This window comes from Vombatus ursinus, unplaced genomic scaffold, assembly GCF_900497805.2.
Source record: "Vombatus ursinus unplaced genomic scaffold, bare-nosed wombat genome assembly UNPS02010769.1, whole genome shotgun sequence".
In the NCBI taxonomy this organism is placed as follows: domain Eukaryota; kingdom Metazoa; phylum Chordata; class Mammalia; order Diprotodontia; family Vombatidae; genus Vombatus; species Vombatus ursinus.
The window spans coordinates 4,598,739-4,615,732 of record NW_020950547.1 but is presented as its reverse complement, the minus strand read 5'-3'; the positions used below and the strand labels follow the sequence as shown (position 1 = coordinate 4,615,732).

General features: G+C 46.8%; 1 protein-coding gene across 4 annotated transcripts in view; it reads right to left on the bottom strand.

The window, feature by feature from the left end:
* ITGA7 (integrin subunit alpha 7) overlaps positions 1-8,768 on the bottom strand; it is a 29,349-nt gene extending 20,581 nt beyond the window's left edge. For 3 of the 4 annotated variants that reach the window (XM_027855086.1, XM_027855083.1, XM_027855084.1), the window contains exons 1-4: positions 8,378-8,768; positions 3,116-3,243; positions 2,934-3,013; positions 92-347 (exon numbers count right to left, since the gene is read on the bottom strand). In XM_027855086.1, the coding sequence (XP_027710887.1) occupies positions 92-347; positions 2,934-3,013; positions 3,116-3,243; positions 8,378-8,565 (652 nt within the window). In that variant the 5' untranslated portion in view covers positions 8,566-8,768. Of the gene's footprint in view, positions 1-91; positions 348-2,933; positions 3,014-3,115; positions 3,244-4,692; positions 4,767-8,377 lie in introns of those variants that run through there. The other variant, XM_027855085.1, reaches the window with a different exon arrangement.
* Between the last annotated feature and the right edge of the window lie 8,226 nt (positions 8,769-16,994).

Sequence of the window (16,994 nt, the reverse complement as noted above, 5' to 3'; positions counted from 1 at the left end):
GCAGGCATCCCAAGATCCCAAGGGTAGGAGAGAAGAGTTAGAAGAGGGAGACTGGGGACAGCTTCTCCCCCCTCCATAAGGAGAGACTCACCCTTCCAATTGTAGGTGCCAGGCGCCCCAAAGAGAAGGTAATGGTTGTCAGGAGAGAAAGCAGCTGAAGTTCCCTGCTGACAGAACCCAAACTGGTCGTGGCCCTGGGGACGCCCCTCGCAGAATTTCCACTCCCCTCCATCCAGCTCATCCCGAATTGTCAGGTCCTCACTCAGCACGAAGCATCGGCCAATCACATCTCGAGTCTCCAGGGTCTGGGCCACGCGTTGCCTTGCCTCATACAAGTGGGCACAGGTCTGCAGAATATGGGGAGTCAAGGGTGTCAAGGCTCCTCACACCCCAACACTGCCAAGGGTACACAGATACAGACAGGGCCTCCTCATACCAACACACTAAAGTGCCAACCAAAAACTGGTCACAAGCTACGTCCTGACCAGTACTAGACGCCCTGACCCACCTCGTGACACATAGCCAAGCATCATGCCTATATGAGGTGCTTGCATGCACACACGGCTTGGTGCATCCCAGAGGCTTACATGTTCCAGACTGCCCCAGACATCCACATGCACAAAAAAAACCCCACACAATCAACTGGCTAGGTACACACACATGCAGCTGTAGACATATTAATAACTACATTTGCCCTTGCTGTCAATAATCATACAGAAGTCATAGATTCAGAGCTGGAAGAGAAGTTATCTAGTTCAACTAATCAGTAAGCACTTAAAAAAGTGTTTACCAATGTGCTAGGCAGTGGGCTCTGTGCCGAGATACAAATACAAAAGGGAGACAGTACCTGCCCTCAGGAAGCTTACATCTTACTAGCTAATACAACACGTTTACAGATCAGTAAACACAGTATACTTACAAAATAAATATGCTGTGCATATAGAATGCATATGCAGTGCATGTTACAAAATAAATATGCAGGAGGTGGATTAGGAAAGACACCTTGAAGGAGGTAGCGCTTGAACTAAGCTTTGAAAGGAGCCAAGGGTTCCAAGACAGAGGCAGAGGTGAGGTTCCAGGCATGGAAGACAGATAGCCTGTGCAAGGCATGGAGGTGGGAAGGTGGGAAATGTCTTGTACGTGGAAAGAACAAATAGGCTATCCTGTCTACAGCATAGAGTGAATGTGAAGTGGTTACATGTAATCAGCTTGAAAAAAAAAAAAAAAACGGGCTGGAACCAGATTGTAAAAAGGCTTAAAATGCCAGGAGTTTGTACTTTATTCCAAAGGTAATAGAGGTACTAAAACTTTTTGAGCATTAGAATGACATAGTCAGGCTTGTGCTTTAGGAAAATCAATGTGGCAGCCTTCTGGAGGGTGCACCATATAGGGGAGAGAATGAATAAGTAAATTCAGAGAGACCTGCCTCTATATCATTCCTACCCTCTCTTCTCTGCTTGCGCAAATCACACCCGTCCTTCAAGGCTCCGTTCATGTTCTGCAATCTCCTTCATGAAACCTTCCAGGAAAAATCCAGCCTGCCCTTTCCTGTCCCTCTCTAGCAATTTACTGTCCCTTATTCATCCATTAACCACAACCTACCTGGTGGTGTTAGCACAGTTTGCAGAAAAAAAAAGTAGGGTCCTTGAGGGCTGCCCACCTCTTAAAGCCCCAGGGTCCAGGACAGCACCTCGCATATATTAGGGGATCAATAAACACTTGTTGAATTAATAAATGATCTGGTACTATTACATAATCTTGGTACTGTTAGTTAACTTTTCCCACCCCTCCTCCACTAAAGCCCAACTTCATTGCTTCCCCCTGGCATGGATACGATCCCTGGATGCCATCAGCAGAGCGGAGTCCCTGCCAGGTCCCCCAAGCTGGAAGGATTCACAATGCAGCACTCAGGACAGGCTGTCTGTCAACAGGGCACCAGCCTAGCTAAGTTTGGAGAGGCTCAACAGGAGAAACTAGGCCAGGAGGTTAGGCTTTTTTTCCCCACCTTGACAACTCACAAAGATCAACTGTCTAAAATGTCCATAGTTGGGGCAGCTGAGTGGCGCAGTGGACAGAGCACCGGCCCTGGATTCAGGAGGACCTGAGTTCAAATCCGGCCTCAGACATATCACACTTACTAGCTGTGACTCTGGGCAAGTCACTTAACCCCATTGCCTAGCCAAAAAAAAAAAAAAAGTCCATCGTGAAACAGTGGATGAAATATCCACATCCAATCATGTATTCTTGAAAAACTCAGCTGGGTGATACAGTGGATAGAGTGCTGGATTTGGAGCCAGGAAGATGAAAGTTCAAATACTGCCTTAGATACTTACTACCTATGTGACCCTGGGCAAGTCATTTAACCTCTTATCTTAGGCTCATCACTCAGCCTTAGTTTCCTCAATCTGTAAAATGAGGATAATAACAGCTCCTCCCTCACAACTTTGCTATAAAGTTCTCAATATAAATGGTAGCCCTTAGGTATGACTATCATCAAAATTTCAAAGTATTCCAGTGTTTCTCCTGTTTTATCTCTTGCATCAACCCTGTATTCCAAGAAGAGGGGCAGCTAGGTGGTGAAGTGGATAGAGCACAGGCCCTGAAGTCTGGAGGACCTGAGTTCAAATCCAGCCTCAGACCAAATACTTGACACTTACTAGCTGTATGACCCTGGGCAAGTCACTTAACCCCAATTGCCTAAAAAAAAAAAGAAGAAGAAGAAGAAGAAGAACGTAAGATCCTTCAGGGCAAGGGTTGAGTACATTTGTGTTTGTATCTCCAGCACCTAGGATAGTACTTTACAATACTGAGCGATAGATTATAAATTTCTCAAGAGTTTTTGTGTAAGAAGCAGCCCCATGCAGTGTTAAGTCAGAGCTCAGAGAACACTTGCAGAATTGATGCAGAGCCACTCACACACAGCAAACACTCACCACAACCTTGCCCCCAGGGCCCTGGCTCCGAAGGCTGACACCCAACCACTGATTCTCTTTGCTCTCCTTCTGCACTTCAGCTGTGGACAGGACAGCAGGGAATGAGGGGGAGAGAAGCCAGGCTCAATATTCCCACTCTCCCCCCTTCTCCCTCCAACCCACGTGCCCTCCCAGCCTCAAACCTCCTTGGTCAATGTCCACTCGGTAGCAATCATTCTCATCACGAGTCAGAGGGCAGGCATAAAGACCTCCAGTGCGGTTAGCTGCCTGGCCTGGGAGGGCTACTGCTTGGGGGGCACCTACCAGAAGCCTGCAGAATGGGAGGAAGGAAGGGAGGGAGTTAGAAGAGTCTCGTTTATCCTCCTGACAACTCACTATGGAATGAACGTCCAGGGTGACAGGCCCTTGGACCCCAGGTGGCAGCCTGACATTGAACACAGCTGAGCACTGGATCTGGAGTCAAATCCTTCCTCAGACACCTGTGAGACCTCAGAAAAGTCCCTTGTGCCTTAGTTTCTCTCGATGTAATATGACTATAACAACAGTTATCATTTATTGAGCACTTTAAGTTTCACAAAACGTTTTACATAGACACTGAACAACCCTGAGTGGTAGATGCCATTTTACAGATGAGGAGCAGGAATCAAGCAGAGGTTAAGTGGCTGGCCCAGGGACACAATTAGCAAGTGTATAAGGCTAGATTCACTTCACCACCTAACCACCTCTAGACACACAGATGTGTCCAGAAACACCAGAGATGCCTGCAAGAAGCCCCACACACCCTGACCCAATTCTTCCCACAGCAACTTCACCCACAAATATCTCCACTCAAAGGGCACAGGACACATGTGTTCCCTCTCCACTCAATACTGTTAATTTGAAAGAACCGCTTATTCCTAGCACCTGTTCCTAAACGCCCCACCCCCTCCACAGGCCGGGACTCCTTTGCCAAGTTTGCCCCCTCTCTCTGACCTAATTTGTTCCCTACCAGATGCCAAGAATGCAGAGGGCGAAGACAACAGGTGACCACAGCTGGCATAGAGAGGCGGTCCGGATGCCCCATTCCAGGAGAAGCAATAACCACCATCCCCCCAGTTCCCCAGGATTCTACCAGTCATCTCTATTGTTTAGAGTTAGGCTGAGGGTGAAGTGAGAAAAGAAACAGAATGGTTTCCCTGCCTCTCAATAAGGTTCATTCTCCAGCCTCCACTCTCCCTCCTCATGCCCCTTCCCCTCTCTCACTCTTCTCCTCATTCCAATGGTTCCCCCCCCATTCTAACACGATTCCCTTTCCACATCCCTCTATATTCTCCCTATTTTCCCTTATCCCCTTCCCCATTCTTTCTCTGTCCCCTTTCTTCATCTCCACATTTCCCCTCCCTCCTTTTACCCTCAAACTCTCCACCACCACCACTCCTGCTTTCCCAGCTACAATTTTTTTGGCCCAACAATTTTCCATAGTCACAGCCAAGGCTCTGGCCCCAAGGGTGAGTTATGCTGGGAATGGAGGATGACTGGGCCCCCTGGGGCAAAGTAGCAAAGAGGCCAAGAGTGGGAGTGTGGGGGTTTGCTTGGGAGCTAGGGGGAGATTGAGAGGGAAAAATAAAATGTGCCCATTGAACCACATAAACTTTCCAGGGCTCAGAACAAGGAAGCAAAGGCAGGATTGGGGGGAAAGAGTTTTCTTCGACACTCTTAGGGTCTTCTGACTCCTTACTCCACCTCCCATACCAGTAGTGATCACTAACCACCCACTCACTCTCTCTTTCCAGGAGCAAGGTCGGTGGCAATGGTGAGCTGTGTGACAACCATTTGAAGAGAAGACACTGTCTCTTCAGGGGAGCCGGAGGAAGAGAGAGATAATTCAGGAGCTGTCAACCTGTCAAAGTCCGTATCTTTAAGGCCTTTGGACAGGGCAGTGAAAATTCTAAGGCAAAGCCTGTACCTTTAAGACTCCAGACTGGGCAGTAAAACTTTTAAGGTAACTGAGGGTCAAGAAAAGGGAGCCAGTATGACACTTCCCTCCAAGAGGGCCCTGGGTCCTAAAGGACCGTGTGGCTCTGTGTCAGTGAGTACAGATCCACTCTAGTAAACATGCACACCAAGACTGAAAGCCCCTCCAGTGTTTAGAATGCTAACATAGTAATAATGATAATTAGCATTTATGTAGTGCTTTATGGTGAGGAGGCCCAGTTTTGCATTACCTGCAGCATTTAGCACAGTACTTTGCACACAGGGCTCAATATACATTTGTGGAATGGATGGATGGACAGACACGTGGTCAAGTCAATACAGATGAAAGACTCAGCTGCCTCAGAATAGTGTGCAAATGTACCCAGCAAACACCTGGGAGCCCTTTAACTGCACACATATGCCAAGCCCTGGTTGCTGGAACTAAAACCTGGATTTGCAAAGGGCAGGGGTTGTGTGGAGGGGGCTGGAAAAAGTCTGTCCCTTAGGCTCCTCTGGGGACAGAAAAACTAAGTGTACAGATGGGCCCAGTCCCATGGGAGAAGGGGGAAAAGGGAGGAGTCTAAGTAATGGAGAAGAGACTCTTCCAAGGACACAGGCATAGACACACACAAACTTGGGCCTTAACACTCTCTCACCTTCCTTGGCAACCCTCCACCCTTCACTCCCCAATCTTGACTCAGGCTTTCTGGGCTCTTGTCAGCTCCTAGCTCACAAATTCCCCAGCCCCTGGCTCGCTCCAGCCTCTGGATGGGACAGTAGCTGCAGAGGCGGCCACTGCCGGGAGAAAAAAAAAAAAAAAGAAAGAAAGATTCTCAGCGTTTGGGAAGGATAGGAAGGCCAGGGGCAGCATGAACATGAAGACATTTGTCCATGTCACCCTCCATTCCTCCAGGACACCACCACAGAGGAGCCTGGATTGACAGGTCCTGAAGTATACAGGTCTCTCCCTGGGGATGGAGGGGGAGGGCAAAGAGAAGTGTCTTTCTGTGTATTCTCATGCTTAGGGCACCCCCTATATGGGGGTCTTTCAGTCTGAGGGGAGCTTCTCCTGGACCCTTCTCTGTGGATTCTGCTGGAGGAAACACTATGAGATCTCTCAGCCTGGTGAGGACTTACTTCTTTGGGGTCTCCTCTGTGGGTTTTCTCAGTATAGGGGGGTTTCTTCTGTGAAGTCTCCTCTGTAGGATCTCTCAAGCTAAAACTTCCATCAATCTGGGGGCTTTTTTCTGTGGGGTCTTCTCCATAGGTTCTCTCAATCAAAGGATTCTCTTGGTCTGAGGGGGCTCCCCTCTATGAGGTCTCTTCTGTATGTTTCCTCTGTAAAGCCTCTGTAAGGTCTTTCAATCTAGGAATTCCATCCATCTGGGGGCTCCCTTCTGCGGGGTATCTCTGTAGGTTCTCTTAGTCTTGAAATGCTTTCCCTCTGTGGGGGGGGGGGGGTCTTCTCTCTAGATCTCTCAATCTAAGAATTGTTTTAGTCTGGGGGGCCTCCCCTCTGAGGGATCTCTTCTGGATAAGAGGGTCTCCTAGTCCAACAGCTCCACTCAAGCATTCCTCTGTGAGCATCTCTCAGTCCAGGCACCCCTCTAAAGTGCTGGGCAGCTTTTTTCCCCTAACAGGGGAAAGGGATAGAGAGAATATTTGGGGTGCATAGAGAAGAACAGCAAATATGAAACTGCAAAAGGAAGAATTTCTGGTGTCTTCCTATCTTGCCACTCAACAATAGGTGTCTAGAAACCTCCCCTGAAAAAATCTTTCTGTCATTCTAGAATGAGGAGGGGGCCCTGCAGCTTAAGCAGAAGAATAGCAAAGATAATCTTGGAGGTGTATGCTCATCCACCAAATTCCCACCATCCAGGGCCAGCATAACCTAGGGAAGAGGAAGGATCAGGCTCTACCTTCTAAATCAGTCCTCAGAATGGCAATGGGGGGAGGGGGCTAGGAAAGTTGGGATGGGGTGGGGGGAAACTAAGCTGGTAAAAATAACAGAATTTCCCTCAAAATAACAGTGTTCATCATGTCCTAAAAAGGCCTCTAAGTCTGGAAGACTTGGGAATCTGGCAGACAGAGGGCTCCATGCGGGAGAATGGGAGGGACTCCAAAAGAGGACAGCCACTCCTCACACACACACCCTTACACAAGTTTTAGGGACCCCTGGATCCATACCCTACTCTCATGTGACAGGGAGCAAAGAAAGAGATAGGAGCCAGCTTTCTCTCTCTAAGGAAAAAAGATGAGAGGACAGCATCTCCTGGTACTCTTGCCCCAGCCTCTTCCAGAAAGATTGATTGACATGAGGGAGGAGGTCCCAGAGGGCTGGCACTGATCATAGTAATGGACTCTATATGACTTGGGGGAGGCTCTGGAGTGGTGAGCTGGGGTAAGCTAAGACCCCAGCCTTGGGGCAATCAGGGTAACAAACCACATGAAAGAAAAAGGAAGGAGGATCCTGGTGCCGGTAGATTTTTTTCCCCCTTCTTATCTTTATCCCTCACAAAACAACCCCCACTCACACAAGTAGCTAAAGAAATGTCCATAATATACACAAATTACACAGGAGTCCACCCTGCACCCGATGGAGGCACTGCAACTGGTCCGAGGGGATTCAAAACTACCCCCTTTCCCACCCCCAATCTTCCTACAGAGAAGATTCTATGATGCTAAAAGTTTGGAGTGAGAGGAGGGAGGAATAGGAACATAGCATCCTTCCTGGGGTCTAAAGGGAAGCTGAGGTTCGAATTACTTGGATCCTTTTTTATAGCTCCTTCTTTTGAGACCCTGTTTGCCTGGACTACTGCCCACCCCCAGCCAGAACAGTGAATCATAGCTCCCAAAGCCCATTCCATCCCTCTGCCTGCCGTACCCTAGCCAACAGAGGTGCCAGGTCTCTATCTCATTTTTTAAAAATTAAAACAAAACAAAAAAAAAAAAAAACAGACTCCTGGAAAGGTGCCTCCATCAGCCTTCCTCCCCTCCAGACAGCCTACCTCTCACCACTCTGATTGCTGGGAAGTTATTTCTGGTGTCTAACCTCCATGCCTTCCACTGGAGTCTCAGCCCCTTCCCCCTCTTCGGAACAGCCTGAGAATGGTATGTCTCCTCCCTCTATGGAACCTTTTCTGGTGAGAACTGGGTACTCTCAGTTACTGAGTCAACCCAAATAACACGTCCTAATACTATTAAGGTTGCTACTAGAATAACACCCAGTCTCAGGGCTGAGGGAGGCAGATTAGGACAGGAGGCTAACTAGCACGTCATAGGAAGACTCAAGATTCCAGATTCCCAGTCCTCAGATAATGTAGAAGTTGGGTATCGTAAGAATATAGGAAAGGAGGGTGGGGCTCTGTGAAGAACACAAGAGCTGAGGTAGGAGGGGAAGAGCAGGAGCAGATGGGGGAAATGAAGGTAGGGAGATAAAGATGGGTTTAGGGCTGGGGGCAACCCAAGACCACTAGAACTGAGTGACTCACCAGCTCTGGGGATGGGGCCGAAGCTGCTGATGCAGGGCCACGGAGAAGCCAAACAAGCTGCCAGGGTCTCCCTCCTTGCGCTGCGCACCCATCACGTCTAAGTTGAAGGCACCGGCCTCTGAAAGCAGCCACCCCAAGAGCAGGGAGACCCAAAGGCAACAGAACCGCGGGGGGCGAGTTCCGGCCATGGGGACCGTGGACCGTCGAGCCCCTCTCCAAGGACCCAGATCCGCGTTCTCCCCTCTCGTTTCACCGAATCTCTCCTGAATTCTCTGATCTTCAGAGCTCTGCCTGATCGCGCTGTCCTATGCTCAAGTACCCCTCTTGCACTCTCTGTCCCTCATTCCTTTATACCCCGGCTCCTTCTCCAGCTCTCAGTGTCCGGCCCAGACTGCTGACCTGCTGAGCTCTGGCTCGGGCTCCCACTCCTGTCCTATCCCCCGGGGGCACCGCCCCTGGCCCCTCCCCTGGCTCCTCCCTCAGTCCTAGCAGGTGGAAGGAGCCGGTAAGGAGTCAGTGTGAGAGGGTACCCTCTTAGTTCTACTTCAGGACTCAGCCACGCCTTCCCCACCCCACCCCATCCCACCCCCGCACAAAGCATCGGCGGCCCGGGCCTCCCCGCTACCCACCCCTTGGTGAGAGCTGTGCAGCGGCTGCCGGCCTGGGGTGGAAGCGGCGCGCAAGAGCCCGCGGGGAAGAGGAAATTTAGAAAGGAGAGAGGGCTAGCCAAATTTGGGAGGGAGAAACAGAGAGGGAGAAAGAAGACTGAAAGGAAAGAGGGGGTTGGGGAAGAGGAGGGGCAAAGAGAATGTAAGATAGACTCACAGGAAAACCAGAGGGAAGATAGACAGGGAGTGAGACAGGCAAAAGGATAAGGAGCCTCTATGCCTGAACATAATTTGGCCTAATACCTTGGCTTGTAAAGGGATTCCTTAGCATCTAGTGCCTTCTCTTTGTCCCTCTCAATCATACCACCCCTACCCCCACAAGAACCCAACCTGGGCAAAGGCTGAATTGGCTACAACTTCTGCCTCCTAGGTTTTGGGGGAGCTGGAGAAGAAAAAGAAAAATGAAGGGAAGATATAAGGACATGGGCTGGCTGAAAGAGAAGAAAATAGGAAGGAAAAGGAAATGTGGAGAAAGAAAGGGAGAAAGCCAAGCAGACAGAAGGAGAAAAAGTCACTGGGTGAAAGAAGGAAGATTTTTTTAAAGGGTTCTAAGAGCGTGGAGAGAATGATCAGAGGAGGCAGAAGGTTAAGAAGGGAGAGGACTGGGGTCTGTGCCCTTCATTCTCTACCCCCTCTTCAGTGCCTGGCTTTATCCATTTGAATTCAAGGGCAGAGGGAGGAAAGGTGGAGAGTGCCAGGCTAACTCCCGCAGGCTCTTGGGTGGGGCTGACTAGGGATTCCAAATGGGACCAGCATGTCTGTCCTTCTACACACTTTTACACTATTGGGACAAAGGCCCAGGCATACACTCCTGGAAAAGGCCAGGAGAAGAAAAGGGGTGGGGAAGAGAGACCAGGGAACATTTTCCAACTTCCATGCTATTTATAACTCCAGCTAAGCACCAGGGCCAGGATAAGAGATAGGAAACAACTTAGAAGTCCCCAAACCTCCCCTCTCCCCTTTTGGGGTTCCCTCTCTCTCATCTGATATGTTTCCTTGTGTCAGTCTGCCTTTTTCCTTTCCTTCATCTTTCTAATTGTCTCTACCGTCTCCTCTTTCTCTGCATTTGTCTCTTGTCTCTGTGACTGCTATGACCTTTCTTGTGTTTTCTTCATCTCTGTATCCAGCTCTGTCTCTTACTCTAAGACTTTCATCCTTCATCAGTCTTGCCTGTTCTCACCTCTTTTCCTAAGGTTCAACCTCTAACCTGTATCTTCTCTAACTCTAACCACCACCCCCTTCTATGTCTCCTTCGGTTTCTCTGCATGATGTTCACCAGAGACCATGTTTTAACTTCTTCATCCTTGAAACCAAGAGAATGGATTAACTGCTTTAAGGACAAGTTTCCAGGTCTCCTGAATCTCAGGCCAGACCCCTAGCTCCTAGAGCATTCAACCACCTTCCAGTCCTTCCTGTAGCACCAGCCATTCCCCTGATCAGCACCTTCATGATTTCTATTTACTCTCATCCCCACTCCACCCAGCTGGTTTCACCAAATCCCAGGGTTCAAGCAGATGCCAAGAATCTTCTGACTTCCCAAGTTCAAATATTTGGGAAGTCACCTGACCTAGCATAGTAGGACACGAAGACAGAGACAGAAGAGAGAAGCCTCCCAGAATTAGCCTGGCTATAAATAACCTTCAGACAGTCAGAGGAGGGAAGGCAAGGGGTGGAAGAGAGAATGGGGGGGGAAAAACAGCATGTCAGACCAAGCTAGATACAAAATTAGACCCATAAATCTGTGCCTCTGAAGGGAAGTAAAGGGCCCTTAAACATCAGCTGGGAGGAGTCACTGGGGAAGCAGTAAAAGGAGAGAAGAGAGTAAGGGGAGGCTGGGAACAGTGGGAGTTCATTTTGGACAGATGACCTGTCCATAAGATGCCATCAAGTTGCTTATGTTTGAGTAAAGACCATAGGACTTTGTAGAACAGTAAACCAGTGTGGAACCAACCAGTTCCATACAGAGACTTTGGTCCTTCCCGGGGAAGGGAGGGAGGGAGGGAGATAGGGAGAGAGAGGGGAAATGGGAATGGGAGTTTTCTCAAATCCACCTCCTACCCTTACAGCCTTCATACCCCTTCCTGTGTTGGACTCTCTATTATTCTCTTCCAGATAATCTTATTCTGCCCCAAACCATCTTGAATAAAGACTACAGAATTAACTTTTCCCTCTACATCACCTGAGAAGACAACCTTGGAGTCTTTGTGCTAAAGGCCATTTCTTCCTTCTGAGTCCCTAACATATAAAACACATTTTCACCTCAAGTACCTCCCCAGAAATGGAATCCTTCTACTTCCGACTCCTAGACAAAACTAAGGCCCATGCCACAGCTGGGAGTGATAGAGAGCAAAGGTAGCCAATGGAAAGCCAGTTTGGCCATTCTGATGACTGGGGAGCTGAAGGAAACTTTAAACTTTGGAGAGAAGGCTTATGAGGTCACTTCTTACTTTATGAGAGAGGTTAAATCTCAAGATTTGCTTCTCTTTGAGTTCTGGTCCTCATCTTGAACTTAACTAGCCTATTCCTCAGTACCCTCCACTTTGGTCTCCCAGTTTGTAAGGGGCTTCTCTATGCCTCTAATGCTCTGCCTGAACTCCCAATACCTGCTACCCTCTTAATCTTGCCATCCTTATAAGTTAAACACCTTTCCCTCTAGCTCCAAGCATTTGTTCAGTCACTTTGGAGCCCAATAATCCAGTTTAGGACTCTGCATTTAAGAATAGGTAAAATGAATCTCAGAAAGAAAAAGAAATGAATGAAAGGAAGGGGGTTAGAGTCAGGGTCATTCATTTATTCTTAAAAAGAAAGGCTGGGGTCAGGGGGAATGAGATGGGGTAAAGATAATTAATAGGCTAGAAGTATCATTCTACAGAAGGTGATAACAGGCGTGTCTCTATGTCTCCCAAGGACTGAATAAAGAAAATTGCACTTTGGCTATAGCAGGAGGAACTTACATTAGAATGGAAAGTCAAAACAGAGAGGAAGATACAATTATTATGTAAGATGACCTGAGGGAGAACAGGGAGGTGTCAGAAGTATCCCCACCTTCTCGGCCCTTTTCTCAACCAAAGGAAAGCCAGTGTATATCTGAGAACAAAAAGCAGAGCTGATATGGTTCTCAGACTCAGGGGAGTTTGCTCACCCAATTGTGAAACTGACAAAGTCAGGCCAAGTAGGGATAAGGAGGTTAAAATAAAAAATGAGCCTGGCACTTCTCCCTGTCATGTGCCACTAGACCCTCTCCTCTGAAAGCACATCAATCCATGTGAAAACATTGATCCCTTTCTCTTACCTTCTGCCTTGCCCCTCCCTCCCATCCCCACTCTCACTCTTGTCTGGGGAGCACCTGGCACTGCCCATCCTACCCAACATTTTGCTGGCTCATTGTGGATGAGAGCTTGGGGGAAAGGCTGAGAGTGGGGGAGGGAAGGCTGAGTAAGGCTGCTGTAAAATAGTCATCTCTGTCATGCTCTCACTCTTCCTGTTTCTATTGATCATTCCCTCTCTGGAACTAAGCCCCAGGCTGCTCCTTTTCCCAAATGCTACTCTCCTGCCAGGATCTGCCTGTGGCTACCGTCCAACAAGTTAAAAGGGTAGAGTCATGAGTGGCAGAAACAGAAAACCTCAAAGCTGCCCTCCCCCAGACTCCTCAAGCATATCTGTCTAAGGAAATTTCTCCTGTGGTCACAGCCTTCCAGGATGGGAGAGTCCACAGCTTGGGCACACAGAAACACTTTACCACTTAACTCTCTTTATCACTTCACCTGACACTTATGTAATATAGCCTTATATTTTTACCCAATTTTTTGAATGTAGCTAAGTCAGTGTAGAGTAGTCAAAATGCCTTGGATTTCAGAGTCAGGACAATGGACTTTCAAATCCTGTCTCTGACACCTTACTTCATTCACTCTGTAACTATGAGCCAACATATACCAAATTTTTCTGATCTTGTTTACTCATGTGTAAAATGAGGGGAAAAAAAACCATTTCTATGTGGAAGGACATGAACAAGCCATAGGGTGACCGAGGGGATTCCTGTCCATGCCATGAGATAAGCTAAAGAAAGTAGAGATGTTTAGCCTGGAGAAGACATAATAGCTGTCTTCTAGTAACTTAAGAGCTATTTTTTTCTATTCTTTTCTATTTTTTGTTATAAGAGATGGCTCTTTGGGTAGAAAGGAGGGACAGGCTTGGAAATGAAGGTCATGTAAAAAGTACAAAATATAGCAATAAAAAATTAAAATAGAATTTATAAAAATATCTTTCAATATTTCACAATTCATACTCAGTTTTCTCCCCCTCATATCTAACCTCAATCTATCTATTGCAGCCACACCGTTTCTCCTTTTGTTCTGTATGTATAACAGAGTCAATTTTCAATCATCTGTGCTAGGGGAGAGGAGAGAGTAGCAAGTGTCATCTAAAAGAGCTAACGATGAAATAGTGAACAATGCAAAAAAAAAATTTCTCTTTAGTTTGGAGACACACAATCTTTTTGGCAGTAGTTACTTATATTTTGCTTCTGCTAAGACTGAAATGAGTTTGCATTCCCTGAGCACCAATCTATCCGGTAGGAGGGGAGGACGGGAAGTACAGATTTTTAGTTCCTACATATAGTTTATCAAATTAACAGACTACCTCTAGATAAGCAAGAGGTTGATTAATTAACTATTTACATTATCAAGGACAAGGAAATGAACCAGGGCATTGAGTGAGACAGTAAGAGGAAGTAGAGGAAGAAAGGGAAAAGTACCTGACATTATGAAGGAGTTTGTAGAACATGGAGGGACAGTGCAAAGCCAGGAATCAATCTGGGAATATGCCAGCAACTTGGAAGGGAAGGAAAGGGAAGGGAGAGAATTTCAATGAGACCAGGGCGCCTCTAATCCCCAAAATGTCCCAGAAAGAGGGAGCTATCATGGATAGTCTAATGACCTCAACTGTCTCAGGAGCCTCAGAACCTTCAGAGGTTTGCAGGAAGTCAGTCCCTTAATAAACATTTATTAAGTACCTACTATGTTCCAGACACTGTGCTAACGACTGGGAATACGAAAGGGGGGGGGGGTGGAACAAAAAATAGTCCCTGCTCTCAGAGTTCATAGTCTAACAGAGGAAATAACATGCAAATAACAATGTACAAACAAGCTATATACTGGATAAATTGGAAGTAATCAACAGAGTTGAGGCACTAGAATTAAGGATTGAGAAAGGCTTCCTGTAGAAAGTAAGATTTTGGTTGGGACATAAAGTCAGGGAAGTCAGGAGATAGAAATGAGGAGGTAGAGCATTCCAGGCATGGGAGACTGCCACTGACAGTGCCCAGAGTGGGGAGATGGAATGTCTTGTTCAAGGAACAGCAATGAGGCCTGTGTCACTGAATCACATGTGGGATGTAGAGGATGAGAAAGACTGGGGGATGGGAAGTCAGGTTTTCTCAACACTTTCCAAAAAAAACCTCCAAAATAAGTTCATAATGGTCATAAACACTTCCTCCTGGCTCTACTGCCTCCAACACACCCATCATTCTCTCCTCCTCTCCCAAAATACCCCAAATATCTCCATTTCTCCTCTACTCCCTTTTTCTCCTCCATCCTTCCACATTTTCCCCAATGACCCCATCATCTCCCCTTCTCTCCCTCAATACCACCACTTCTGCTCTCCCAAAAAAACCCTAATATCCTCCTTTTTCTTCTACTTTTATCTCCCTCATATCTGCACCCTTCCCTAATTATATCCATCATCTAGAACCCTTCCCCTTCTCTCATGCTCCAATGCTACTTGGTCTTCCTCTTCCAATCTTTCCACTTCCCAACTCCCCCTTCTTCCCAGACACCCATAACCCCCTTTCCCACCCGTCTTCCAATTCTCATACTCCCTCATCCTCCATCCCAATGCTCCCTCCCACAGTGTTCCTGCCATCTCTCTTACCTGTCCTCTACCCAATGTCTCCTAAATCTTCCTTCTCTCTTTTCCTATAATATCTCCACCATCCTTCTTCCCTTCCCCTTCTCCAAAATCTCCACCATCCTCCATTACCCTCTCCCCTCCATCTCACAGAATCACAGAATTCAGAGTTGGAAGAGATTTCATCAGTCATCTAGACCCAAAAATAATTTCTACTATAAGATTTTTAATGAATCCAGCCTCTGCTGGAAGACCTCCAAGAAGGAAAAACCCACCCCCTCCAGAGGCAGTCCATTCCACTTTTGGACAGCTCTAATTGTTGAGTTTTTCCTGACATCAAGCCTAAATCTGCCACTTTGGAACTTCCACCCACTGTTTCTGGCCCCTTTCACTGGAGCCAAATAGAAAAGATCTGATTCCTCTTCCTCATAAAAGACCTTCAAAATCCTTGAAAATCCTTCTGTTTCTCTTATTCCCCATGAGTCCTGTTATCTAGAATAAGAATCCCCATTTCCTTCACCTTCTCATATAACATGAAATTAAGGCCTTTCATCCTTTATGACGAAATCCTAGTTCCTCTCCTCTGGACTGTCTCCAGCTTAACAATATCCTTCTTAAACTGTGGCACCTAGAACTGAGCTCAATATTTTAGCCCTGAGGAGGGCAGAGTGCAGCCTTATTCCTGTAAGCTGTACTTCTCCTAATGCAACCCACGAGCATGTTAGCTTTTTGGCTTCTCACATCATACTGCTGACTCATAATGAGCCTGCAGTCCACTAAGACCCTCATATTTTTTCATACAAACTGCTTCCTAGCCACGTCTCCCACCATCCTATATTTGTGGAGTTAGCTTTCCATTTGTCCCTATTGAATATTTTTTATTACATTCAGCCAAATGACCTGTCAAGACTTTTTGGGATCCTGACTGTCACCCAACATATTAGTTCTCCCTCCAGATATCATCTACAAATTTGATGAGCTTGCCATCTGTGCTTTTATTCATGCCATGGATAATTAATCAATCAATAAATACTTATTAAATACCTGCTGTGTGTTAAGCTAGGGATACCAGGAAATAGTCCCTGTGCTCACAGAACTTAATTCTATCCAGGAGACATATATATACATATATATATACATATATATACATATATACACACATATATATAACATATATATACATATATATAACATATATATAATAATTACCACTGTCACTATCATTATTATTATTATACATCACTTACCATATGCCTGCCACTGTGCTCAGTGCTTTACAATTATTATCTCATTCGATCCTTACAACAAGCCTACAACGTAGGTGCTATTATTATCACCACTTTACAGATGAGGAAACTGAGGTGAGATTAAGTGACTTTTCCATAGCTAATGTCTGAGTTCAGATTCAAACTCAGGTCTTTCTCACTCCAGGCCCAGTGCTCTATCCATTGTGTCACCTAGCTGCCCAAAATATTATATATATATACATTATATATATATGTATGTGTGTGTATGTATATGTTTATTCATATATATGTGTATATATATATATATATACACACACACACCCAAAATATATATATACAAGTGAATTTTTCAGGAGAAACACTAGCAGTTTGGGGATCAGGAAGGCACTCCATATTGGCTGGCTTTTGAGCTGAGCTTTGAAGGAAATCTCCTTTCTATATACAAACAAGCTACATACAGGACAAAGTGGAGACAACCTCAGAGGGAAGGCACCTACATTAAGAGGGACCACAAAGGCTTTTTGCAGCAGGTGGGACATTGGCTGAGATTTGATGAGAAAAGATAAAGGATGCTTAAAATCACCGGGCCAAACGGAGGTCCCTGGGCAGTCCACTGGAGACGTGCCAGCCAAGCAGAAGGTGAACCATTAAGGGTTACTCTTGGAAGTCCCTCCCCACCCCCCCCACCCCCGCCATCCCTCAAATCCCCCAAGCCCCGCCTTCCTTTTCTCCATCCCAATGACCCAACCCCGCCCCTCCACAAGGGGACGGGGCGGGGACTCCGAGTGACGTTAGGCC